The sequence below is a fragment of the Camellia sinensis genome, chromosome 2 (assembly GCF_055761805.1).
Source record: "Camellia sinensis isolate YWXY chromosome 2, ASM5576180v1, whole genome shotgun sequence".
Classification (NCBI taxonomy): domain Eukaryota; kingdom Viridiplantae; phylum Streptophyta; class Magnoliopsida; order Ericales; family Theaceae; genus Camellia; species Camellia sinensis.
In genome coordinates this window covers 128,784,385-128,807,724 of record NC_138962.1, presented here as the reverse complement: position 1 = coordinate 128,807,724, position 23,340 = coordinate 128,784,385, and the positions used below count along the sequence as shown (strand labels likewise).

Here is a 23,340-nt window from a genome sequence, read left to right as displayed (position 1 = left end):
GAAGTCCACGCTCGAGCGGAGAAAACGAGCTCCCAGCATCTTTTGCAGACATGGTTCCCGCTCGAGCGGGGGATTTGACGCTCGAGCGGGGAGCTATGTAGTCAGGCATTACGCTCGAGCGGCCGAGTTCACGCTCGAGCTGGAATTGAAGGCAACCAGTACTTTTGCAGACCTAAGGGTCCGCTCGAGCGGGGAAGTCTACGCTCGAGCGGGGACCCTATTTTCTGAAATCCTGTTTTTGCATTTTGTGTTCTGTTTTCCGTCCTCTTTCGCTTGTAAGCACTCTTAGGCATATGTTAAACATTGTAAATGAGTTAATGAGATAGAAATAAAGCCTAACGAGGAATATGTGAATTAAAGAACGGATTGAACTGTTAGTGACCCTTTTGTACTCATGAAATGTGTAGGGTCAAGCTCCAGGGCGCATCCACAAGCCGATCACTGTGAGTAATATCAATACTTGAAAGCTTGTCAATGTCCAATTGTTATTCCCTTATAAACTTTATGAGTTGTTAATTGGGATTGTGGGCAAAAGTCTGACAGGAATAAAGGAATGGACCAAAGGTCGTTTTGATGGAAATGAATGGACCAAAGGTCGTTTTGATAAGAATGAATGGACCAAAGGTCGTTTTGATAAGAATGAATGGACCAAAGGTCGTTTGATGTAAATGAATGGACCAAAGGTCGTTTTGACATGAATGAATGAGTGGGCCGAAGGCCGTTTCGACATGAAAGAGTGGGCCAAAGGCCGTTTTGACATGAATGAACGGGCCAAAGGCCATTTGGACAGAAATGAATGGGCCGAAGGCCGTTTCGACATAAGTGAATGGGCCGAAGGCCGTTTTGCCATGAACGGAAACCCGAGGGGGCCAAAGGCCAGAATGTTTAGAACTACAGTTACTTGATTTAAATTTTTGTATAGATATATATTCGTTAAATAGAAGTATGAATTGGGCCCAAGGCCGTTTGGAGCATGTTGTTCTACGTATTGTTATGTAACTGCTATATTTGATATTATTCACTGGGCTATCGCTCACGCTCATTCATGTGTTTGTAGGTGAGCCAAGGGAAGTCCAAACCCAGCTCCAGTGAAGTCTGCTAGGATAAATCCGAGTTTTGAGGAAGTCAGCCTTGCGTCTCACTCTTGAGACCTACCCTTGCCTTTAGCTACGTATTTATGTTTTGTCTTGCCGGCAGGGACTTTATGTAATTATGTAAATAGTCTGTCATAGGTTGACTTGTTTTGGATGATCCTGTTTGTAATGAATTCTGTGAAACTGTACTTTTGAACTGTGGGTTATTAACGTAACTAAATGTGGTCTATTAATGTGCATATAAGCACGGCTCTATGGACAAAGTTTTTATTTATTGCTTCCGTTTGGCCCCTTTTCTCTGACAAGATATATCTGTTTTGGTCTGAGGCCGTAGGTAATCCAAGGATTACTGGCCGGTTATGTCCTTAACCCATAGGGGCGGGTTCGGGTCATGACACTTAAGTTAAACTAATATCGTTAAGCTACAATTACTAAGAAAATTCTATTTCTTAGAGGCTATGCAAGATTAGTTCGAGTCAGACTTGGTGACCTAAGTTTATGACTAAGCTAATTAGTTTCTAGAATAAAAGAGAGAAGGAATGAGAAAGGACGTAGAAAGTTACAGAGAAGGTTTCTTCGAGGCTAAGCAAGATTAGTTTGAGTTAAACTTGGCCACTTAAGCTTATGAAACAATTAGTTATCAAACCTAATTAGTTCGTAGAACAGAAGAAAGAAGGCAGGAGAAGGACGGAGAAAGTTGTAGAGAAATTTCTTCTTGTGGGCTAGCAGAGAAAGTTGTAGAAAAGAAAGAGAAATATGAAGAAAATCAAAAGGAATTCAAATTCATCATTTTCTGGCTTGAGATTTGAACACGTAGGTGATTTAGAAAACCTTATATGTGGTGCTTAAGTGAAACTAGTATCGTTAAGCTACAATTATTCCAAAAATTCCATTTCTTAGAGGCCTTAGTTTGAGTTAAAATTCCTATGAAACAATTAGTTACCCAAGCTAATTAGTTTCTAGAACAAAAGAGAGAAGGAAGGAGAATGACGGAGAAAGTTACGGAGAAACTATTTTCTTGAGAGCTAGAAGAGAAAGTAAGAGCAAAGAAAGAGAAATTGGAACAAAATGGAAATTCAAATTCATCCTTTTGGACTTGAGAATTGAACACTTAGGTGATTTAGAAATCGTTAAATGAGTTTCTGAAGTAAAACTAATATCGTCAAGCTAAAATTACTAAGAAAATTCTCTTTCTTAGAGGGTAAGCAAGATTAGTTTGTGTTAAACTTGGCCACTTATTCACCCAAAAAAAAAAAAAAACTTGGCCAGTTAAGCTTATGAAACAATTAGTTACCACAACTAATTTGTTTCTGGAACCAAAGGAGAAAGAAGGAGAAGGAAGGAGAGAGTTACAGAGAAACTTTCTTCTTGAGAGCTCGAAGAGAAAGTTAGAGCAAAGAAAGAGAAATAGGAAGAAAAGCAAAGGGAATTCAAATTCAACCTTTTGGACTCGAGAATTGAACACTTAGGCGATTTCAAAAACCTTAAATGAAGTTCTTATATTAAACTAATATCGTTGAGCTACAATTACTCAGAAAAATTCTCTTTCTTAAAGGCCAAGCAAGGATAGTTTGAGTTAAACTTCGCCACTTAGGGTTATGAAACAATTACTCACCTAAGCTAATTAGTTTCTAGGAAAAAAGAGAGAAGGAAGCAGAAGGACGGAGAGAGTTACAGAGAAACTTTCCTTCTTGAGAGCTAAAAGAGAAGTTAGAGAAAAGAAAGAGAAATTGGAGGAAATTCAAAGAGAATTCAAATTCAATTTTTGTGAAATTGAGAATTGAATACCTTCGTGATTTAGAAAATCTTAAATGAGGTGCTTATGTTAAACTAATATCGTTAAGCTACAATTACTCAGAAAGTTCGCTATCTTAGTGGCTAAGCAAGTTTAGCTTGAGTTAAACTTGGCTACTTAAGCTTATGAAACAATTTGTTATCTAAGCTAATGAGTACGTAGAACAAAAGAGAGGAGGAAGGAGAGGGATGGAGAAAGTTACAGAGAAACTTCCTTCTTCGGAGCTGGGAAAAAAAAGAAGAAAAAAAGGTTAGTGCAAAGAAGGGGAAATATGAAGAAAATCGAAAAGAATTCAAATTCGTCCTTTCTGACTTGAGAATTGAACACTCAGTTGATTTAGAAAACCATAGATGAGGTACTTAACTTAAACGAGTATCGTTAAGTTACAATTGCTTAGAAAATTCTGTATCTTAGAAGCTAAGCAAGATTAGTTTCAGTTAAACTTAGTCACTTAAGCTTGTGAAACAATTATTTACCAAGCCTAATTAGTTCTTAGAACAAAAGAGAGAAGGAAGATGGGTTAGTGTGAGAGGCTCCTCCTTCTCTCTGATGCTTTGGTTTCTGAGGGAAACTTCAATTCGTTACTTAATGAAGAGAGAGGGAACGAGTTGAGTGGCCTCAGTGGGTCGTACGGAGAGTTTAGCCCTGAGTGCCTAAATCTTTCTGAACAAGAGTTACGAAACCTAGTTGTGCGTGCACAAAATAGTGAGAAGAAACTAAGAGGGGTTACGGCGGCATCCATTCAAGAGATCTTCGATCGACTTGCGGCTATAAGGGCTAGATCGGCGACGGAAGAAGACTTTCAGTCTAGTCGTCCTACTGTTGGATCCACGATTACAGATCTATTGACTCCGTTATCAACCAACTGGTCGGATAGGGTTGAAGGCGAACTGCGATCTAAGCTTATGGATCTTCCAGATAGTGTTGAGGTTACTAAAACTCGGGGTATCACTCACCATCATGGAGTGAATGCTGATACGGTGGATAAATCATCTTTTTCGCCGCTGGTTTCAAAGGAAAAAGGGGATATTGTCATGGAGGACCAAGTCTTGGGTGTTGATGAATCTGCTGCAAAGGGAAGCCCTAGAGGTATAGAGAGTGAAAATGATCGTATTTATGAGGAATCGGGTCTTAACCCTGAAGGGCGTGAGGGTACTACTCGTGGTGGGTTTCAAAACCGTGGTCGTGGTACAAACACCAACAATAGGGGTGGTCGTGGAGGAAGAGGGCAGTATCGACCCCCTGAGGGTAGATCGTGGGCTAACGTGGCTTCTTCTTCAGTCAGGTCAGAGGTAAAACTCAAATATTACCCCCTAAAATGGATCAAGATAAAATAATAGTTGAGATGCCTCCCCCCTCCCCCATGGTGAAATGAGACGCTTGTTTGGTAGGGTATTTCATTGATAAAAATCTGCCTTACACTCTTATAAAAAACAAAGCTAATAATATGTGGAAGAACAAGGAGCTGGTAGAAATTCTGAAGAACGATGATGGGTTTTTCTTCTTTATGTTTGAAAATCAGGATTGTTGTATTGATGTATTGGAGGGAGGACCTTGGTATGTGAGTGGTTTTCTCCTTATACTGAAACAGTGGCATCGAATGATGAAACTGTCAAAGGAAGATAAGAAAACCATCCCCATCTGGGTGAAATTTTATAATATTCCTCTGGAATATTGGGATGGGGATGGTTTAGGTAGAATAGCTAGTGCTGTGGGTGTTCCACTGTTTATGGATCAACTTACCTCTTCGGGAAGTAGAATCTCTTTTGCTAGATTGTGTGTGGATATCTCAGCTGAATCGGCTTTTCCAGATAGTTTTCTCCTCACTGATGGTGATATCTCTATGAATATCGAGTGTAAGAATGTTGTTTACTGTGGGCCGAGTGTGGGGAGGTCTTATACTGTGTGTTTGTTATTTCTGCTGCTTTATGATCTTCATTACGGAGGTGGTAATTCCTATTCATGGCAGGTTGTGGTTTATGTCGTGGTTTGGATAACATTAAATTTTCTGCAGGTGATCACTGGTTTTTGGAGAAATGGAACCTTCCCTACAAGATTATGCAGCCGACCAATGCTACTGCAGATGGTAGAAGAATGAGTGATGTGAGTTCACCTACAATTAGGGTTGAGTGATGGTGAGCATATACTGTGGGGTTTTACTAATTGGATGTTATTTTGTAGGTTCTCTTCTTTCTTATCAGGTTATGATGAATTCTATATCATTGAAGTGGCCGATTGGAGGGTTGAGTGATGTGAGCAAGCAAAGTACTCTATGCCACTGTGGGTTGAGTGAAGAGAGACAGTATACTTGTTTTGCTCTAACATTTATTATATATTATATATGTTTTATGCAGGTTTATGGAGCTTTCAAGTATACTACCTATCTTGTTCTATTGAGAAATCTGGTGAGATGTGGGCCAAGTGATGTGAGGTTCTATATGGAGTGTAAGAATGTTGTTTACTATAGGCCGAGTGTGGGGAGGTCTTATACTGTGTGTTTGTTATTTCTGCTGCTTTATGATCTTCATTACGGAGGTGGTAATTCCTATTCATGGCAGGTTGTGGTTTATGTCGTGGTTCGGTGGTATGGTAGCTCCTTACTCCGTAGTTACCTGAGGCTGTTAACAGCTTATTTCTCTCTTGCTGTGGAGAAGTGGTGGCTGATTGCTGTTCAGATTTGGGTGGCAGTTGGCAGTGTGTGTATGTACCATGGTGATGGCTGCTCCAAGCGCCTTGCTATGCTACAAGTGGGAGATAATCAGTGGTTGTTCTTTTTATTTTTATTTTATTTGTTCACAGGTGGAGTGTGCAGTTTACCTACTCCTACGGGTTGTGTAGGAGGCTTCATGTGTACCTTGGTGTCTCGGGTTACAGGTTTCCTGAGCAACTCGGTAGATGGGCCCCTCTTGGTTCTTTTCTTCGGTTTTGCTTGGATTCCTATTCTTTGTATTATTTTTATTTTGTTACAGGTGCCCATCCCTACGGGCTGTGTAGGGAGGTTTTGTGGGTGTGATGATGCCCTTCCCTACGGGTTGTGTAGGGAGTTTTCTGTCTGTGTAATGGTGCTTGTTGGATGCTGGTTTTGTCTTTTGTACAAGGTCCCTATTCATCATAGGATATGGCCTTTGTACAATTTGATTGGCTAAGCTTCTTTTGGCTCTCCTAATCTTCGGATGTAGTTCCTAGGTTTGGTCTAGATCTTTGTTATTTTTCGGGCTTCGGTGTCTTGTGTGCTGAGGCTCGTGTTGTTTTCTGTTGTTAGGGCCTGGGGTATGGCCCTTGTATTTTTGTAAATTTTCTGTTTTATATTATTTCTTATTCACCCAAAAAAATCTCTATGAATATCCATGTGGAGTACCAAGGGGTACCCTCGAGATGTACGCACTACCATGTTTTTGGCCATGAGACTAAGACATGCCTATTTGCTCAAGTAACACACCTAATTGAGTTACAGAAGAATTCTGAAGAAAGGGTTGAAGATGATGGGGGGTGGACCACAGTTAAAGATAAGGGCAAAAGGAAAGTAGGGGATCCATCTTCTCCTATCAACATTGTCCCTACTGAAGCTAACAATTCATCTGCTACTAAGGGGGATGACCTAATTCCTGAGGTTCAATCTGAGGGGGATGCTCTCCATCCTGTGGTTGAAGAAATTGCTGAATTTGCTACTGACCAAATTGATCCTCCCTTTCCCGAGGTTGTAGAAACTGCTAAACCAGCAGTTGAGGAAGTTATCAGGAATGCAGGGAAAGAGGAAATGAGAGCAGGTTCTCCTAAAATGCAGGGAGGAAAGGGGGATAGGGAGCTCAAAGTGTGCAGCTCAACCAAGAAGAAGTCTTCTGGCAAATCTGGCAGCCAGAAGAAGAAAATGAGGTAAATAAATGTTGTCTTTTTGTGGTGATCTGGTTGTGCTTTTGTTATTTATATCATGTCTATTAAACTTTCTTTTTGGAATGTTAGGGGGTTTAACACCCCTCAAAACATAAAGAAGTTACTGATTTTGTTAAAAAAGAAGATATTAAAATTATGAGCATTTTGGAGACAAAAGTTAAAATGGAGAGTGAAGCTAAACTTTTTGAAAAAAGCTTTAAAAATTGGCAATTTTTGTCGAATTCACAACCAGATCTTCCAGCTAGAATTTGGGTTTGCTGGGATCCAAATTTCTGTGATATCTTGATGCTTCAAAAATCAAACCAGTTTATTTTTGTTAAAGTAAACGTTTTTAATACAGATTCCAGTTTTTTTGCTACTTTTGTATACGCTGAAAATAAGCATGATTTGGGAGTTCCCCTATTTTTTGATTTAAAGAAAATTGCTCTCAATTATGCTAGTCACCTCTCTGTTTTCCTTGGTGACTTTAATGCTGTTCGGTTTTCTTATGAGAAAATGGGGGAGGGGGGGGAGGGGAATGAGGTTTGGAGTCGTGCAAATGACATTTTTAATAGTATGGTTTTGGACTCTGAATTGGACAATCTTTGTTACAAAGGGTGTCAATTTACTTGGTCCATTAAGCGTGGGGGTGGTAATTTTATTACTTCAAAAATTGATAGAGTCCTTGTTAATGAGAGGTGGCTAACTGCTAATCCTAACTCTCATGCTCTTTTCTTGCCTCCTGGAGTGTCTGATCACTCTCTAGTGATTGTACAACTTGGAGGTAAGGAGGCTAAGTTCAAAAAGCCTTTTAAGTTTTTTAATTTTTGGGCTAATCACTTTAGTTTCCTCCCCAGAGTGTATGGTGTTTGGGTTAAGTACATTAGGGGATCTCCTATGTTTAGGGTCTGTCAGAAGCTTAAAACCCTTAAGCCCATTCTAAAAGATTTGAACAAAAAGGAGTATAGTGAGATTTCCATCCGTGTTGGTGTTGCTAAGGATCATCTTCTTAATTCTCAGATTAAGCTTGATAAAGATCCGATGAACTTAACTCTTCAGGAGACGGAAAGGGCTGCCTATGTGAAATATGTTGACCTTAGTAAAGCTGAAGAAAGTCTTGCCCATCAGAAATCTCGTGTTCAATGGCTAGGTTTAGGGGATAGGAATTCCAAGTTCTTCTTTAGAACCGTTAAGGGTAATGTGAATAAGGGGCGTATTCATAGTGTTGTGCTCCCTAATGGGGATAGAGTGACTAAAAGTGCTGAGGTCCATAATTCTTTTGTGGAGTACTTCACTAATTTGTTCGGGAAACTGTTTGTTGACAATTACAATGGGTATGATAGGATTAATAGACTTATCACCAAAAGAGTGTCTGAATCTCAATATCATAATCTTGCTAGGGAGGTTACTGAAGAAGAGATCATTGATGCTTTCATGTCTCTTAAAGCTAACAAAGCCCCTGGCCTTGTTGGTTATTCTGCGGGCTTCTTTCTGAAAGCCTGGGATGTTGTGGGGAGAGAGGTTGTTGAAGCCATCAAATCTTTTTTCACATCGAGGGGAGCTTCTTCAAGAATTAAATAGCACCTCCATTGCTCTTATTCCGAAGATCCCCAATGCTGAAAAAGTGGGGGATTTTAGACCTATTTCTTGCTGTAACACTTTGTATAAATGTATCTCTAAGATCATTGCTGACAGGATTAAAACTATTCTGAGCGATCTTATTGATCCTGTTCAATCAGCTTTTGTTCCTGGTAGGAGGATTGCTAATAATATTTTCCTCTCACAGGAACTTATGAGGGGTTATCATAAATCTTCTCCCTCTCCCAGGTGTGCCATGAAAGTGGACATTATGAAAGCATATGATAATGTTAGATGGGATTTTGTCCTTGATATCCTCACTGCTATGGGTTTCCCCCCTAATATTATTCTCTGGGTCAAAGCATGCATGACTAGTCCCACTTATTCCATTTGCATCAATGGGAGTCTGCATGGTTATTTTAGGGGGGAGAGAGGGTTGAGGCAAGGTGACCCTATGTCCCCTTATCTCTTTGTTATTGTCATGGAAATTCTCTCTAGAATTTTGGCTGAGAAGGCTTCTCATCTTGCTTTCAAATTCCACTGGAGATGTGATAAAACTATGATTATTAACTTATGCTTTGCAGATGATTTAATGATCTTCTGTAAGGGGGATGTGTTCACTATCCAGCCCATTAAAATTGGTTTGGGAGAATTTAAGAACTTGTCTAGGCTGTCACCTAGCCCAAATAAGAGTCATATTTTCTTTTCTGGTTGTGATAAGAAGTTGAGAGATGAGATTCTTGGGGTCTGTAATTTTAGTGAAGGCAATTTACCGATGAGATACGTGGGTGTTTCATTAGTCTCCACTAAACTTAAGGCCAACGATTATGATCAACTTGTGGAGAGAATAACCAAAAGGATTAAAAGCTGGACAAATAAGTGTCTCACTTATGCTGGCAGAGCTCAGTTGATCCAATCTGTTTTATTCTCTATGGAAGTTTACTGGACTTCTTTGTTCATCCTCCCAAAGAAGGTCATTCGATCCATAGAGAGTTTGTTTAGAGCCTTCTTTTGGTCTAGTTGTGAGTTAAAAACTTATGGGGCCAAGGTGTCTCGGGATAGAAATTGTTCTCCTAAGAAGGAAGGGGGTTTGGGGTTTAAGTCTCTCTCTGTGTGGAATAAAGCTGCCATTGCTAAGCATGTTTGGTTCCTTTTCACTGGGGGTGAGCAGTCTATGTGGTGTATTTGGGTGAAGTCTTATCTCCTCAAAGGTAGGAGTTTTTGGAGAGTTAGGGTGCCAAATGACCCTTCTTGGGTCTGGAGGAAAATTCTCTCCCTTAGGCCTATCATTTACCCTTTAATCAAATATAGGGTGGGAGATGGCTCTAGAGTTTTCTTATGGTTTGATAATTGGCACCCTATGGGTTCTGTTGTGATAAGTTTGGGGTTCGGATTGTGTATGACTCTGCCCTAGGTATAGATGCTAAGGTTAGTGAGATTGTGGAGGGTAATACTTGGAAATGGCCTTTTCCATCTTCTTGGGAGCTTATGGACCTCATTGATAGCACTCCTTCCACTTTTCTCCCTACTGGTGGGTCTGATGATGTTAGTTGGTGTCCTGCTACTAATGGCAAATTCACTATCCAATCCACTTGGAATTCATTGAGACAACACTATGATCCTGTGAATTGGTCTAATTTAATTTGGGGTCCTCATAATATCCCTAAAGTGAGTTTTGTGGTGTGGATGGCTATTCTTGGCAGATTGAACACAGGGGACAGATTGCAACTCTTTGGTGTGTCTCAATCTGCTGAGTGTGTCTTCTGTCAGCACCTTTGTGAAGACCATAACCACCTTTTCTTTGAATGTCCATTCTCGGAAAGGGTGTGGTCCTGAATTAAAGGTAAAATAAATGTTGATTGGCCATCTATCCATTGGGATGATTTGGTCCAACTCATTGCTAAATCTGTGAAAGGGAAATCCTTAGGGTCTATTATTACCAAGCTTGCATTTACTTATACTGTGTACCAGTTGTGGATTGCTAGGAATAATAGAGTGTTTAGCAAGGATATGGTCCCTGAAGAGGTTGTTATAAAGTGTATTGTGGATATGGTTAGATTCAGGGTAATGCATATTACTAATTTAAAACCTCACCAAACTGACAGATGGTATCGTAGTACATGGAGATTACCTCATACTATGTTGAAGCTTGCTGCTGCTGATGTGAGAAATGAGAGTTCATAAACTGTGGGTTGAGTGAAGGTTAGCTTATAAATTGTGGGGTTTCCTAATGTTTGCTAATCATATAGATGCTTGGATTTCTGGAAAGCCGAATATTGAGAGTGTGCCGTACATTCTGAGGGTTGAGTATAGTGTGAGGAATAAACACTCTATTACCCCCAAATCACTGGCCACATTGAGAGGAACTAACATGCTTGTATATATTCTCTGCATCCTTTTCTTTTGCAGGTGTATGGAGCTTTGTTTTCCGAGTGATGTGAGCATATATAATTGTGGGTTGAGTGTAATGAGCATCTATATGTGTGGTGTAAACTGTAATCTGTCATTGATTCCTGCATGTTACTCTGTTGATAAGCATTTAATCTTGTTTGGTATTTGCTGGATGACAGGGTCTATTACAATGTCTAGAATTTGTTCGAGTTACATGGGATGGCAGCAATTTCTCCCCTTGGATGGTGCTGCCTGGTTTGGTCTACAGCTCGGGTTCACTCGAAGTTTGGAGCTGGAAATGTTCGTGTTGATGGCTGCTATATGCGCCTCTTGTGTGAAGATTGATTTTCCTTTATGTTCGCCTCATTTAGTGTGTTTGGTTTTTTGGCCTACCCGTGTGGGATGTGCACGGGAGAACATGGATTTTATGTATCCATCTGACTTTTGCTACTTAGATATTGGGTGTGTTCATGTTCCTCATCAAATTTACATGCGGCCCATGAACACACTTTGGTTTCATGCCAGTATGCTTGGGTTTTTAGATTAGTACAGTGGTCTCTTTATTTTAGTGAGTCAATTTAGCTATGTTTTGTTAAACAGTTTGTTCTGGGTATTCTGGGATGGCTTAGTTCTTTTGGTTTATTTTTGTTCTTTGTATAGTGTTTTGGTTAGGGCCTGGGGTATGCCCCTTGTAGTGGTGTAAGTTTTTTGTCTTTTATTTTATGACTTATCCACCCAAAAAAAAAAAAAAGAGAGAGAGAAGGAAGGAGTGGGACGGAGGAAGTTACAGAGAAACTTTCTTCTTGAGAGCAAGAAGAGAAAGTCATAGAAAAGAAAGAGAAATTGGAAGAAAATCAACCAGAGTTCAAATTCATCCTTTCAGACTTGACAATTGAACACTTAGGTGATTTAGAAAGCCTTAAATGAGGTGTTTAAGTTATAAATTAATATCATTGAACTACAATTACTCAGACAATTCTCTTCGTTTGAGGCTAAGGAAAATTAGTTTGATTTAAACTTGGCCACTTAAGCTGATGAAACAGCTAGTTACCTAAGCTCCTGATTGTGATCAACTTGTGGAGAGAATCACCAAAAGGATTAAGAGCTGGACAAATAAGTGTCTCACTTATGCTGGACGTGCTCAACTGATCCAATCTGTGCTTTTCTCTATGCAAGTTTACTGGACATCTTTGTTCATTCTTCCAAAGAAGGTCATTAGATCCATTGTTTAGAGCTTTTTTTTGGTCTGGTTGTGAGTTAAAAAAGTATGGGGCTAAGGTGTCTTGGGATAGAATTTGTTCTCCTAAGAAGGAAGGGGGGTTGGGGAGGTCTTATACTGTGTGTTTGTTATTTCTGCTGCTTTATGATCTTCATTACGGAGGTGGTAATTCCTATTCATGGCAGGTTGTGGTTTATGGCGTGGTTCGGTGGTATGGTAGCTCCTTACTCCGTAGTTACCTGAGGCTGTTAACAGCTTATTTCTCTCTTGCTGTGGAGAAGTGGTGGCTGACTGCTGTTCAGATTTGGGTGGCAGTTGGCAGTGTGTGTATGTACCATGGTGATGGCTGCTCCAAGCGCCTTGCTATGCTACAAGTGGGAGTTAATCAGTGGTTGTTCTTTTTATTTTTTATTTTATTTTATTTGTTCACAGGTGGAGTGTGCAGTCTACCTACTCCTACGGGTTGTGTAGGAGGCTTCATGTGTACCTTGGTGTCTCGGGTTACAGGTTTTCTGAGCAATTCGGTAGATGGGCCCCTCTTGGTTCCTTTCTTCGGTTTTGTTTGGATTCCTATTCTGTATATTATTTTTGTTTTGTTACAGGTGCCTATCCCTACGGGCTGTGTAGGGAGATTTTGTGGGTGTGATGATGCTCTTCCCTACGGGTTGTGTAGGGAGTTTTCTATCTGTGTAATGGTGATTGTTGGTTGCTGGGTTTGTCTATTGTACAAGGTCCCTATTCATCATAGGATATGGCCTTTGTACAATTTGATTGGCTAAGCTTCTTTTTGGCTCTCCCCATTTTCGGATGTAGTTCCTAGGTTTGGTCTAGATCTTTGTTATATTTTCGGGCTTCGGTGTTTTGTGTGCTGAGGCTCGTGTTGTTTTCTGTTGTTAGGGCCTAGGGTATGCCCCTTGTATTTTTGTAATTTTTCTGTTTTATATTATTTCTTATTCACCCAAAAAAAAAAAAAAAAATAAGGCTGCCATTGCTAAGCATAGATGGTTCCTCTTCTGTGGGGGTGAGCAGTCTATGTGGTGCATCTGGGTGAAGTCTTATATCCTTAAAGGTAGAAGTTTTTGGAGAGTTAGGGTGCCAAATGACCCATCCTGGGTTTGGAGGAAAATCTTGTCTCTTAGACCTATTATTTACCCCTTGAGCATAGGGTGGGTGATGGTTTTGCTATTTTTCTGTGGTTCAATAATTGGCACCCTATTGGGTCTGTTTGGGACAAGTTTGGTGCTAGGATTGTATATATGACTCTGCCCTTGGTATAGACACGAAGGTCAGTGAGATTGTGGAAGGTACCAGTTGGAGATGGCCATTTCCATCTTCCTGGGAGCTTATGGACCTTATTGATAATACTCCTCCCACATTCCTCCCCACTGGGGGGTCTGATGATGTGAATTGGTGTCCTGCAACTTCTGGCCATTTCACTATTCAGTCTACTTGGAACCAATTGAGACAGCATTTTGATACTGTGAATTGGTCTAATTTAATTTGGGGTCCCCATAATATCCCAAAAGTGAGCTTTGTTGTGTGGATGGCTTTTCTTGGTAGATTAAATACAAGGGATAGGTTGCAAATTTTTGGTGTAACCCAAAATACTGCTTGTGTTTTCAGCCAGTGCCCTTATGAAGACCATAACCACCTATTTTTTGAGTGCCCTTTCTCGGAAAGGGTGTGGTCTTGCATTAAGGGTAAACTAAATGTTGATTGGCCTCCCATCCATTGGGGTGACTTAGTCCAGCACATTGCTAAATCTGTTAAAGGGAATTCCTTAGGGACCATTATTACCAAGTTTGTTTTTACTTGCACTGCGTATCAGTTGTGGATTGCTAGGAATAATAGAGTGTTTAGTAAGGATATGGTCCCTGAAGAGGTTGTTATAAAGTGTATTGTGGATATGGTTAGATTCAGGGTAATGCATATTACCAATTTGAAGTCTCACCAATCTGACAGATGGTATCTCAGTTCATGGAGATTACCCAACACTGTGCTGAAGCTTGCGGCGGATGATGTGAGAAATGAGAGTTCACAAATTGTGGGTTGAGTGATGGTTTAGCATATACATTGTGGGGTTTCCTAATGTTTGTTATTGATATAGATGCTTGGATCACTGTGCAGCCGAATGAGGAGTTTGTGCCATTTGTTATGAGGGTTGAGAATAGTGTGAGGAATAAAAAATCACTTACCCCAAAATCACTAGCCACATTGAGAGGAGCTAACATGTTATTATATATTTTCTGTATTTTTTTCTTTTGCAGGTATATCGAGCAGTGTGTTTCGAGTGATGTGAGCATATATATTTGTAGGTTGAGTTTAGTGAGCATTTATAAGTGTGGTGTAAACTGTAAAATGTCACTGATTCTTGAACACTACTTTGTTGATCAGCGTTTAATCTTGTTTGATATCTGCTGGATGACAGGGTCTATTATAGAGTCTGAACATTGTTCGGGTTGTATGGGGATGGCAGCAATGTTCCCGTTGGTTGATGCTACATGCTTTGGTTTTCAGCTAGAGTGGTGCCTGAAGCTGGACATGTTTCGTTGTGATGGCTGCTGTATGCGCCTCCGGTGTGAAGAAAGACGTTACTTTATGTGTTTGTTTTGTTTAGTGTGTGTGACTGCTTTTGGCTTACCCGTGTGGGATGTTCACGGGGAACATGGATTTTTCTTTTTTTCATTTTGTATGTCTTTTGCTACTTAGATTTCTGGGTGTGTTCATGTTCCTCATCTGATTTGCATGCGGCCCATGAACACATTTTGTTTTGTTGCTAGTAGGCTTGGGATCTCTAGTTTTGTGGTGTGCAATTTTATTTTGTTTTTTCATTTATTTTTGGGTTAGCGTTTTTTTCCTGGGGTTTTATAGGGTTGGCCTTGTTTCCTTGGCTTTTTTTAATTCTTGTATAATTGTGGTTTGGGCTTGGGGTATGCCCCTTGTAGTGGTGTAAGTTTTTCGTCTTTAATTTTATGACTTATCCACCCAAAAAAAGTTACCTAAGCTAATTAGTTTCTAGAACAAAAGAGAGAAGGAAGAAGATGGACAGAGAAAGATAGAGATAAACTATCTTCTTGAGAGCTAGAAGAGAAAGTTAGAGAAAACAATGAGAAATAGAAAGGAAAAAGAAAACAAAAAAGAATCAAAGGGAATTCAAATTCATCATTTTGGACGTGAGAATTGAACACTAAGGTGATTTAGAAAATATTTAATGGGTTGCTTAAGTTAAACTAACATGATTAAGCTATAGTTACATAGAAGATTCCCTTTCTTACAAGCTAGGCAAGATTAGTTTGAGTTAAACTTGGCCAATTATTAAGCTTACGAAACAATTAGTTACCTAAGGTAATTAGTTTCTAGAAAAAAAGAAAGAAGGACAGAGAAAGTTACTGCGAAACTTTGTTCTTGAGAGCTAGAAGAGAGAGTTAGAGAAAGGAAAGAGAAATAGGAAAAAAACAAAGGAAATTCAACTTCATCATTTTTGACTTGAGAATTGAACACTTAGGTTATTTAGAAAACCTTAAATATCGTTAAGCTACAATTACACATAAAATTCTCTTTCTTAGAGGCTAAGCAAGGTTAGTCTGAGTTTAACTTGGCCACTTAAGCTTATAAAACAATTAGTTAGCTAACAAAAGAGAGAAGGACGGAGAAAGTTATAGAGAAACTTTCTTCTTGAGAGCTAGAAGAGAAAGTCAGGGAAATGGAAGAGAAAGAGGAAGAAAATCAAAAGAAATTCAAATTCATCCTTTTGGACTTGAGAATTGAAGACTTAGATGATTTTGGAAACCTTAAATGAGATGCTTAGATTAAACTAATATTGTTAAACTAGAATTACTCAGAAAAATCTCTTTATTAGAGGCCAAGCAAGATTAGTTTGAGTTAAACTTGGCCACAAAAGCTTATGAAACAATTAGTTCCTGGAACAAAAGAAAGAAGGAATGTGAAGGACAGAGAAACTTCCAGATAAACTATCTTCTTGAGAGATAGAAGAGAAAGTCAGAGAAAAGAAAGAGAAATAGGAAGAAAATCAAAGGGAGTTCAAATTCACACTTTCGGTCTTGAGAATTGAACAGTTAGGTGAGTTAGAAACCTTAAATGAGGTGCTTAAGTTAAACTAATACTGTTAAGCTAGAATTACTCAGAAAATTCTCTTTCTTAGAGGCAAAGCAAGGTTAGTTTGAGTTCTACTTTCCCACTTAAGGTTTTTTTTTTTGGGTAAGTATTCCCACTTAAGGTTATGAAAACAATTGGTTGTTTGAACTAATTAGTTTCTAGAACAAAAGAGAGAACGAAGGAGAAGGGCAGAGAAAGTAACAGAGAAACTTTCTTGTTGAGAGCTAGAAGAGAAAGTCAGAGAAAAGAAAGAGAAACAGGAAGATAATAAAAGGGAATTCAAATTCAACCTTTTGGGCTTGCACTTAGGTGATTTAGAAAACCTTAAATGAGGTGCTTAAGTTAAACTAATATCGTTAAGCTACAATTACTCAGAAAATTCTATTTCTTAGAGGCTATGCAAGATTAGTTCGAGTCAGACTTGGCGACCTAAGTTTATGACTAAGCTAATTAGTTTCTAGAATAAAAGAGAGAAGGAATGAGAAAGGATGTAGAAAGTTACAGAGAAGGTTTCTTAGAGGCTAAGCAAGATTAGTTTGAGTTAAACTTGGCCACTTAAGCTTATGAAACAATTAGTTACCAAACCTAATTAGTTCGTAGAACAAAAGAAAGAAGGTAGGAGAAGGACGGAGAAAGTTGCAGAGAAATTTCTTCTTGTGGGCTAGCAGAGAAAGTTCTAGAAAGGAAAGACAAATATGAAGAAAATCAAAAGGAATTCAAATTCATCATTTTCTGGCTTGAGATTTGAACACGTAGGTGATTTAGAAAACCTTATATGTGGTGCTTAAGTGAAACTAGTATCGTTAAGCTACAATTACTCAAAAAATTCCATTTCTTAGAGGCCTTAGTTTGAGTTGAAATTGGCCACTTAATCCTATGAAACAATTAGTTACCTAATTAGTTTCTAGAACAAAATAGAGAAGGAAGGAGAAGGACGGAGAAATTACGGAGAAACTATTTTCTTGAGAGCTAGAAGAGAAAGTAAGAGCAAAGAACGAGAAATTGGAACAAAATGGAAATTCAAGGCCTAAGCTTAATGGGTTAGAGTGAGAAGCTCTAGCATCTCTCTAGAAACGATTGTTTCTAGGGTTTCAATTCCTCATTGAATACGATGCTAGGAGTTAATGCTTTGCTTTGTTCTGAGAGTCGGTTGAGTTTACAAGAGAGTGATTCAATAGGGGAAGGTTCAAAGGTGAATAACCTGAGTGATAACCTAGGGTTTGTGAGCAACAAATTCGAAGTTTTGAGCGATACAGTAATGGATCCAACTGATGAGAGAAGCGTAGGTGTAACTTTGATTTCAGGGAAGATCGATGACGCTGAGGGTGGGATGAAAACCCTAAACCTAATAGATCGAAGAACTCAGTTGATGGATTCAGACTTTCAGAGAGTTGGCAACCGATTGGCAAGGTTGAAAGCTCCTTCTCCGTCAATCTTGACACCTAGTAACCTAGATGGTTCTCTATCGACTTCTCGATGGTCGGATCGTACGGAAGAGGACACCCCGATGTTCCAGAATCTCCCAGATAGTATATTGGTTGCTCACAATAGACATGAAGCCAAGGGCTATGGAGAATCCAAGTCAGATCTACCCATAGAAAAGGAGTCAGATGTAAATTTGGGCCTTGTAGAAGTTGCACAAGTTACTGTAGACCCTCCTATTCCGAGTTTCAGCAAGGAAGGAGGCCGTGAGGAGATGCATTCTCAAAGGGGGGGGGAACTCTAACTTCAGAGGAGGCAGAGGAGGTAGAGGTCAAGGGGGTGGTAGAGGTCAATCTTATACACGAACCTGGGCAGATGTGGCTGCCTCATCTACCCGATCTAGCGTCCCTCTGAGGTATGTGTCTCCTAATCGAAGTGAGGGCTATGTCAGTGTGAACTTTCCCCCACGTCCTAACCCTTTAGAAAAATGGGATTCGTGTTTGGTTGGGTACTTTTTAGATAAAGGGGTGTCCTATAATTATTTGAGAAATAGTGCCTTTGGTCTATGGAAAAATAAAGGATTGAAAGAGGTTTTAGCTAATGGGGAAGGGTTTAGTTTCTTTATCTTTGATAACCCAGAATGCTGTACCTCAGTTCTAGAGGGAGGGCCTTGGTATATTGGAGGTTTTAACCTGTTCTTGAAAAATGAACCCGTATGATGAAATTGTCTAAGGAAAAGGCTACCAAGGTCCCTGTGTGGGCTAAGTTCTTCAATGTCCCATTTGAATACTGGGATAGTGACGGATTAAGTCGTATAGCTAGTGCTGTAGGTGTTCCTCTATTTATGGATCAACTTATGGAATAGGGTAGTAGGGTGTCCTTTGCTAGGGTGTGAGTTGAGGTAGAAGCAGCATCTACCTTACCTGCTATGTTTAAGGTGGACTGTGAAGGAATAGATGCCATAGTCAAAGTCGAATATCAAGGTTTACCCCCAAAATGTGAACACTGCATAGCCTTTGGGCATGATATAGCTAGATGTGTGAAAACTCAGGTTGCGGCTCTAATCAACATCCAAAAGGAAGTACAAAATCATCTTGACCCTGGTTGGGAAACTGTCAAGAGGAAAGTGGGTGTTCCAGATACCTCTACTGAGACAGCAAACAATGAGGAGCCTAAGGAGGATGGCTTGCAACAATCTGAGGAAGAGCAGAGCCAACCAGAAATGCAAGTTCAGGTGGAGACCGCAGAGGCATTACCTGATCAAACTCACACAGAGGTGCTGAACCCAATAGATGGTGAGTCAAAGGATGATAATATGGATGGACTGGTGGCCCTTCAGAAGGAACTGGTAGAAATTACAAGTTTAGTTCTCCCTCATGATATAGAATTGATGGCTAGAGTGGAGAACCTTGTAGAATTTACTCCTGGCAAAGCTCAAACTAGCAAGCAAGCCTAAGCAGGCTCAAGTGCAACAAAAGGTAACTCCTCTGGCAAGGGCAACAAAAGCCAGAGGAAGAAGCGCAGGTAATCCCAGTTTTATCTGGTTTGTGGGTTTTTGAATTTTTGCTATTTCCAATGTCTTTAAAAATTGCATCTTGGAATGTTAGAGGATTTAATAATCCCCACAGACATAAAGAAGTTAGAAAATTTTTGCTGCATGAAGACATTAAAATATTGGGCATTTTGGAAACTAAAATAAAAGCTTTGAATGAGCAACAGATTTTTTCGTCTGGTGTTAACAATTGGCCCTTTTTGACAAACTCACAACCTTCTAAAACTGGGCGGATTTGTGTTTGCTGGGACTCAGCTTTTTGTAAAGTTCAAAAGTTACATGACTCTGATCAGTATATTTTTTGTGAAGTGCATGATTTAACTATGGATTATATGTTCAGAGTCTGTTTTGTTTATGCTGAGAATAAACATGAAGTTAGGAAAGAATTTTTTGAGTACATGGTTACTATCTCCCAAGCTCAGTCCAATACTCCTCTTGTAATTTTAGGGGACTTTAATGCTATTAGATTCCCTTATGAAAAATCTGGGGGTTCTGTTAGTTGGTCTAAGGATAAAGAGGAGTTCAATTCCCGTATTTTGCAAGCTGAGCTGGTTGATCTCTCCTATGGAGGTTGTCAATTCACTTGGGCTAATAAGAGAACTAGTGGGGATTATATTGCTTCCAAGATTGATAGAGTGTTGGTAAATGAGACTTGGCTTGATGCATTCCCTGCCTCATTTGCCACCTTTCTACCTTCTGGCATATCTGATCACTCTGCAGTTGTGATATATATCTCTGATAAGGTGACTTCTTTTAAGAAACCTTTCAAATATTTTGACTTTTGGGCTGACCATGAGGATTTCTGCTCTGTGGTTTCTACAATTTGGAACCAGTACATTCAAGGTGTCCCTATGTTTAGAGTGTGTCAGAAATTGAAAAATCTGAAACCAGCTGTAAGGGGTAACATCAATAGGGGTAAAATCTTAAACTTGGAGATGATGGATGGCCAAAAATCTTCAAAACCTAAGGACATTCACAATGCTTTTATAGATTTTTTCTCTGGTTTATTTGGTACCCCTATTGATGACCATTATAATGGGTTTGATAGAATCCAGTCTCTTGTTAAGTCTAAAATATCTTCTGATTACTTACCCAAAAAAAAAAATATATATCTTCTGACCAATCGCTATTGCTTGCTAGCCCTGTGACTGATAAAGAGATTAAGGACACTTTTTGGTCTCTTAAAGCCAATAAGGCCCCTGGCCCTGATGGCTTCTCTGCTGGTTTTTTCAAAAGTTCTTGGAATATTGTGGGGAGAGAGGTCACTCAAGCTGTTAGAACCTTTTTTGAGTCTGGAAGACTTCTATCCGAAGTCAATAGTACCATTATTGCTCTTATCCCTAAGGTCCCCAATCCTGTTAAAGTGGGTGACTTTAGACCCATCTCTTGCTGTAACACTATTTACAAATGCATTGCCAAGATCATTGCTAACAGGATTAAAACTGTTCTCCTTGATCTTGTTGATCCCGTTCAGTCGGCATTTGTTCAAGGTAGGAGAATATCTGACAATATTTTCCTATCTCAAGAGCTTATGAGAGGGTACCATAGGAAGTCCCCTACCCCGAAGTGTGCCATGAAAGTGGATATCATGAAAGCCTATGATAGCGTGAGGTGGGAATTTATTATTGATATTCTTAAGGCTATGGCCTTTCTACCTGTCATGGTTTCTTGGATCCAGGCCTACATCACTAGTCCCTCTTTTTCTATTTGCATCAACGGGAGTCTCCATGGCTACTTCAAAGGGGCTAGAGGTTTGCGACAAGGTGATCCTCTGTCCCCTTATTTATTTGTTTTAGCTATGGAAATTCTTGCTAAAATTTTGGCTGAGAAGTCTATGCAACCGTTGTTTAAGTTCCATTGGAGATGTGAGAAGACTAAGATTATAAATCTTTGTTTTGCTGATGATCTCATGATTTTTAGCAAAGGTGATGTGCCTATTGTTAAACTTGTTATGGAAGGCCTTGAGGAATTTTCTAACCTCTCGGGCCTTACCCTTAATCCCAGCAAGAGTAACATCTACTTTTCTGTTTGTGAGATGGGGTTACGCACTTCAATTCTTGGTATTGCTAAATTCAAAGAGGGCATACTCTCGGTTAAATATCTTGGTGTTCCCCTTATCACTACCAAATTGAGGGCCACTGATTGTGCTCCTCTCATTGATAGGATCACCAAAAGAGTGAAGAATTGGACTAACAGAGCTTTGTCTTATGCGGGGAGGAGCCAACTTATCCAATCCATCCTTTTTTCCATGCAAGTTTACTGGTCTTCCTTGTTTATCCTCCCTAAGAAGGTTATTAGAGAGATTGAAAGTATTCTTAGAGCTTTCCTTTGGTCTGGCAGTGAGCTCAAAACTCATAGTGCCAAGATTGCTTGGGATTCTGTGTGTGCTCCTAAAAATGAGGGGGGTCTTGGGTTTAAATCTCTTGATATCTGGAATAGAGCTGCTATAGCAAAGCATGTCTGGTTCCTTTTTTCTGGTTGTGAGAAGTCTATGTGGTGCCAGTGGGTTAAATCCTATTTACTCAAGGGTAGAAGTTTTTGGAGAGTCAAAATCCCCCCTGACCCTTCCTGGGTTTGGAGAAAAATATTGTCTCTTAGGGACTGGATGTCTCCTCTAATTAATCACCAAATTGGTTGTGGAGATTCTACCTTCCTATGGTATGACAATTGGCACCCACTTGGTCCTCTATGGAATAAGTTTGGGGACAGGATAATGTATGATTCTTGCCTCAATAGTGAGACCAAAGTCAGTCAAATCATCGATGGTCATTCTTGGAAGTGGCCTATTCCTAATTCTTGGGAAATTCAGGAGTTGATCTCATCAACTCCTGAATGCTGCAAACCTAACCCTTCCAAGTGTGACCAAGTTATCTGGAAACTTACTACTGATGGTCAGTTTTCCATTCACTCAGCTTGGAATCATTGGAGACAGTTTTGGTAGAGTGGATTGGCATAAACTCCTTTGGGGCCCTCATAGGATTCCTAAAGTCAGTTTCATTGTCTGGGTAGCTATCCATAACAGTCTGTATACTGGTGATCGGTTACTTCTGTTTGGTTTAGCTCCTCATTCACAATGCCCTTTCTGCCTTGACCCTGGGGAAAGTCATTCCCATCTCTTTTTTAAGTGCATTTTTACCAATAGAGTTTGGGGTGCTATTGAAGCCAAATGCAACATAAAGTGGCCTGTTTTAGATTGGCCTGATATTGTTACATATGCTACGAAGGAGGCTAAGGGTAAATCTCTGAGGGCTAATATTCTTAGCTATGCTTTCTTGTGCTCTATTTACCACATCTGGATTGAGAGAAATAATCGTGTTTTTAACAAAGAATTTAAGCCTGAAGAGGTGGTTATTAAATCTGTAATCTAGATGGTGAGAAGTACAATGCTGTCTATTAAGAATTAGCCTAGCTCTGCTAGTGACGGCTGGTTTCTTGACCAATGGAATCTACCAACAACAATATTGAAGCCCTATATTATCAGATATGGGAGGGCTGCTGAGTGATGTGAGTTCCCTATATGTGGGTTGAGTGTTGGAGAGCAATATTGAGTGTTTTGCTTAATGGTTTGGTTTTGTGCAGGGTCTGTTCAGAGTTCATTGTGGATTCATCTATGTATTTGAGGGTTGAGTGAAGAGAGGAGTTATAAATTATTCACTTCACATGTGGGTTGAGTGTATTCAGCCACCATATTTTTTGCTAATGTTAATATATATTGTATTTCTTTATCTGCAGGGTAAGGAAGCACAACTTGAGTGGTGTGAGCCGCTAAATTGTGGGTCGAGTGGAGTGAGATCCTATATTGAGGGCACTGTTTCTGTATTAAATTCTAGTAGATTGTATCTTATTTGCTGGAGGTACTTACTCATGGCTGTTCTTACAGGGTCTACTATAATGTATGAGTAAGTCTTGGGTTGCATGGGTCGGTAGTGGTGTCAAGTTTTTGGGGACTGCAGATTTGTTGCTTTGAAAGCTCTTGGCTCTTCGGATTTTGTGTTTACTACAATGTTTAAGGTCTGTTGGGGTTGCATGGAGAGGAAGATCTTTACCTCTCTTGGTGACTGCTGGTTTGTTGGCACTCAGTTGTTTGGCAGCTCGCGTGATAGAGGTTACTGGTTTGTGTTGATGGCTGCTTGTAGCACCTTTGTGGACACTTGTCTTTTTTTAATTTATATTCTTGTGTTTGGATGTTAGACAGTTTTGATGTGATGTTATTTTTTTGGCTTACCCGTGTGGGATGTGCATGGTTTTTAGCTCTGTGTTTGCTTCTGGTTGTGTCGTATGTGTGGACTGGTTTTTTGATTCA

At 39.7% G+C, this 23,340-nt stretch overlaps 1 protein-coding gene across 1 annotated transcript; it reads left to right on the top strand.

Moving 5' to 3' along the window:
* The first annotated feature begins 19,360 nt into the window (after positions 1-19,360).
* On the top strand, positions 19,361-22,940 carry LOC114273089 (uncharacterized). Its single transcript, XM_082913015.1, has 6 exons — positions 19,361-20,091; positions 20,178-21,903; positions 21,950-22,077; positions 22,180-22,396; positions 22,617-22,649; positions 22,770-22,940. The coding sequence occupies exons 1-6, from the start codon at positions 19,361-19,363 to the stop codon at positions 22,938-22,940; spliced, it is 3,006 nt and encodes a 1,001-aa protein (XP_082769141.1).
* The last annotated feature ends 400 nt before the right edge of the window (positions 22,941-23,340 follow it).

What these genes read in the sequence shown, in the direction of transcription:
- LOC114273089 (XM_082913015.1), top strand. Translation starts at nt 19,361, where the DNA reads ATGGATTATATGTTCAGAGTCTGTTTTGTTTATGCTGAGAATAAACAT. An exon ending in AGTCTGTATACTGGTGATCG is followed by an intron (nt 22,078 to 22,179) that starts GTTACTTCTGTT and finishes TTTTACCAATAG; the next exon opens with AGTTTGGGGTGCTATTGAAG. An exon ending in TTCATTGTGGATTCATCTAT is followed by an intron (nt 22,650 to 22,769) that starts GTATTTGAGGGT and finishes CTTTATCTGCAG; the next exon opens with GGTAAGGAAGCACAACTTGA.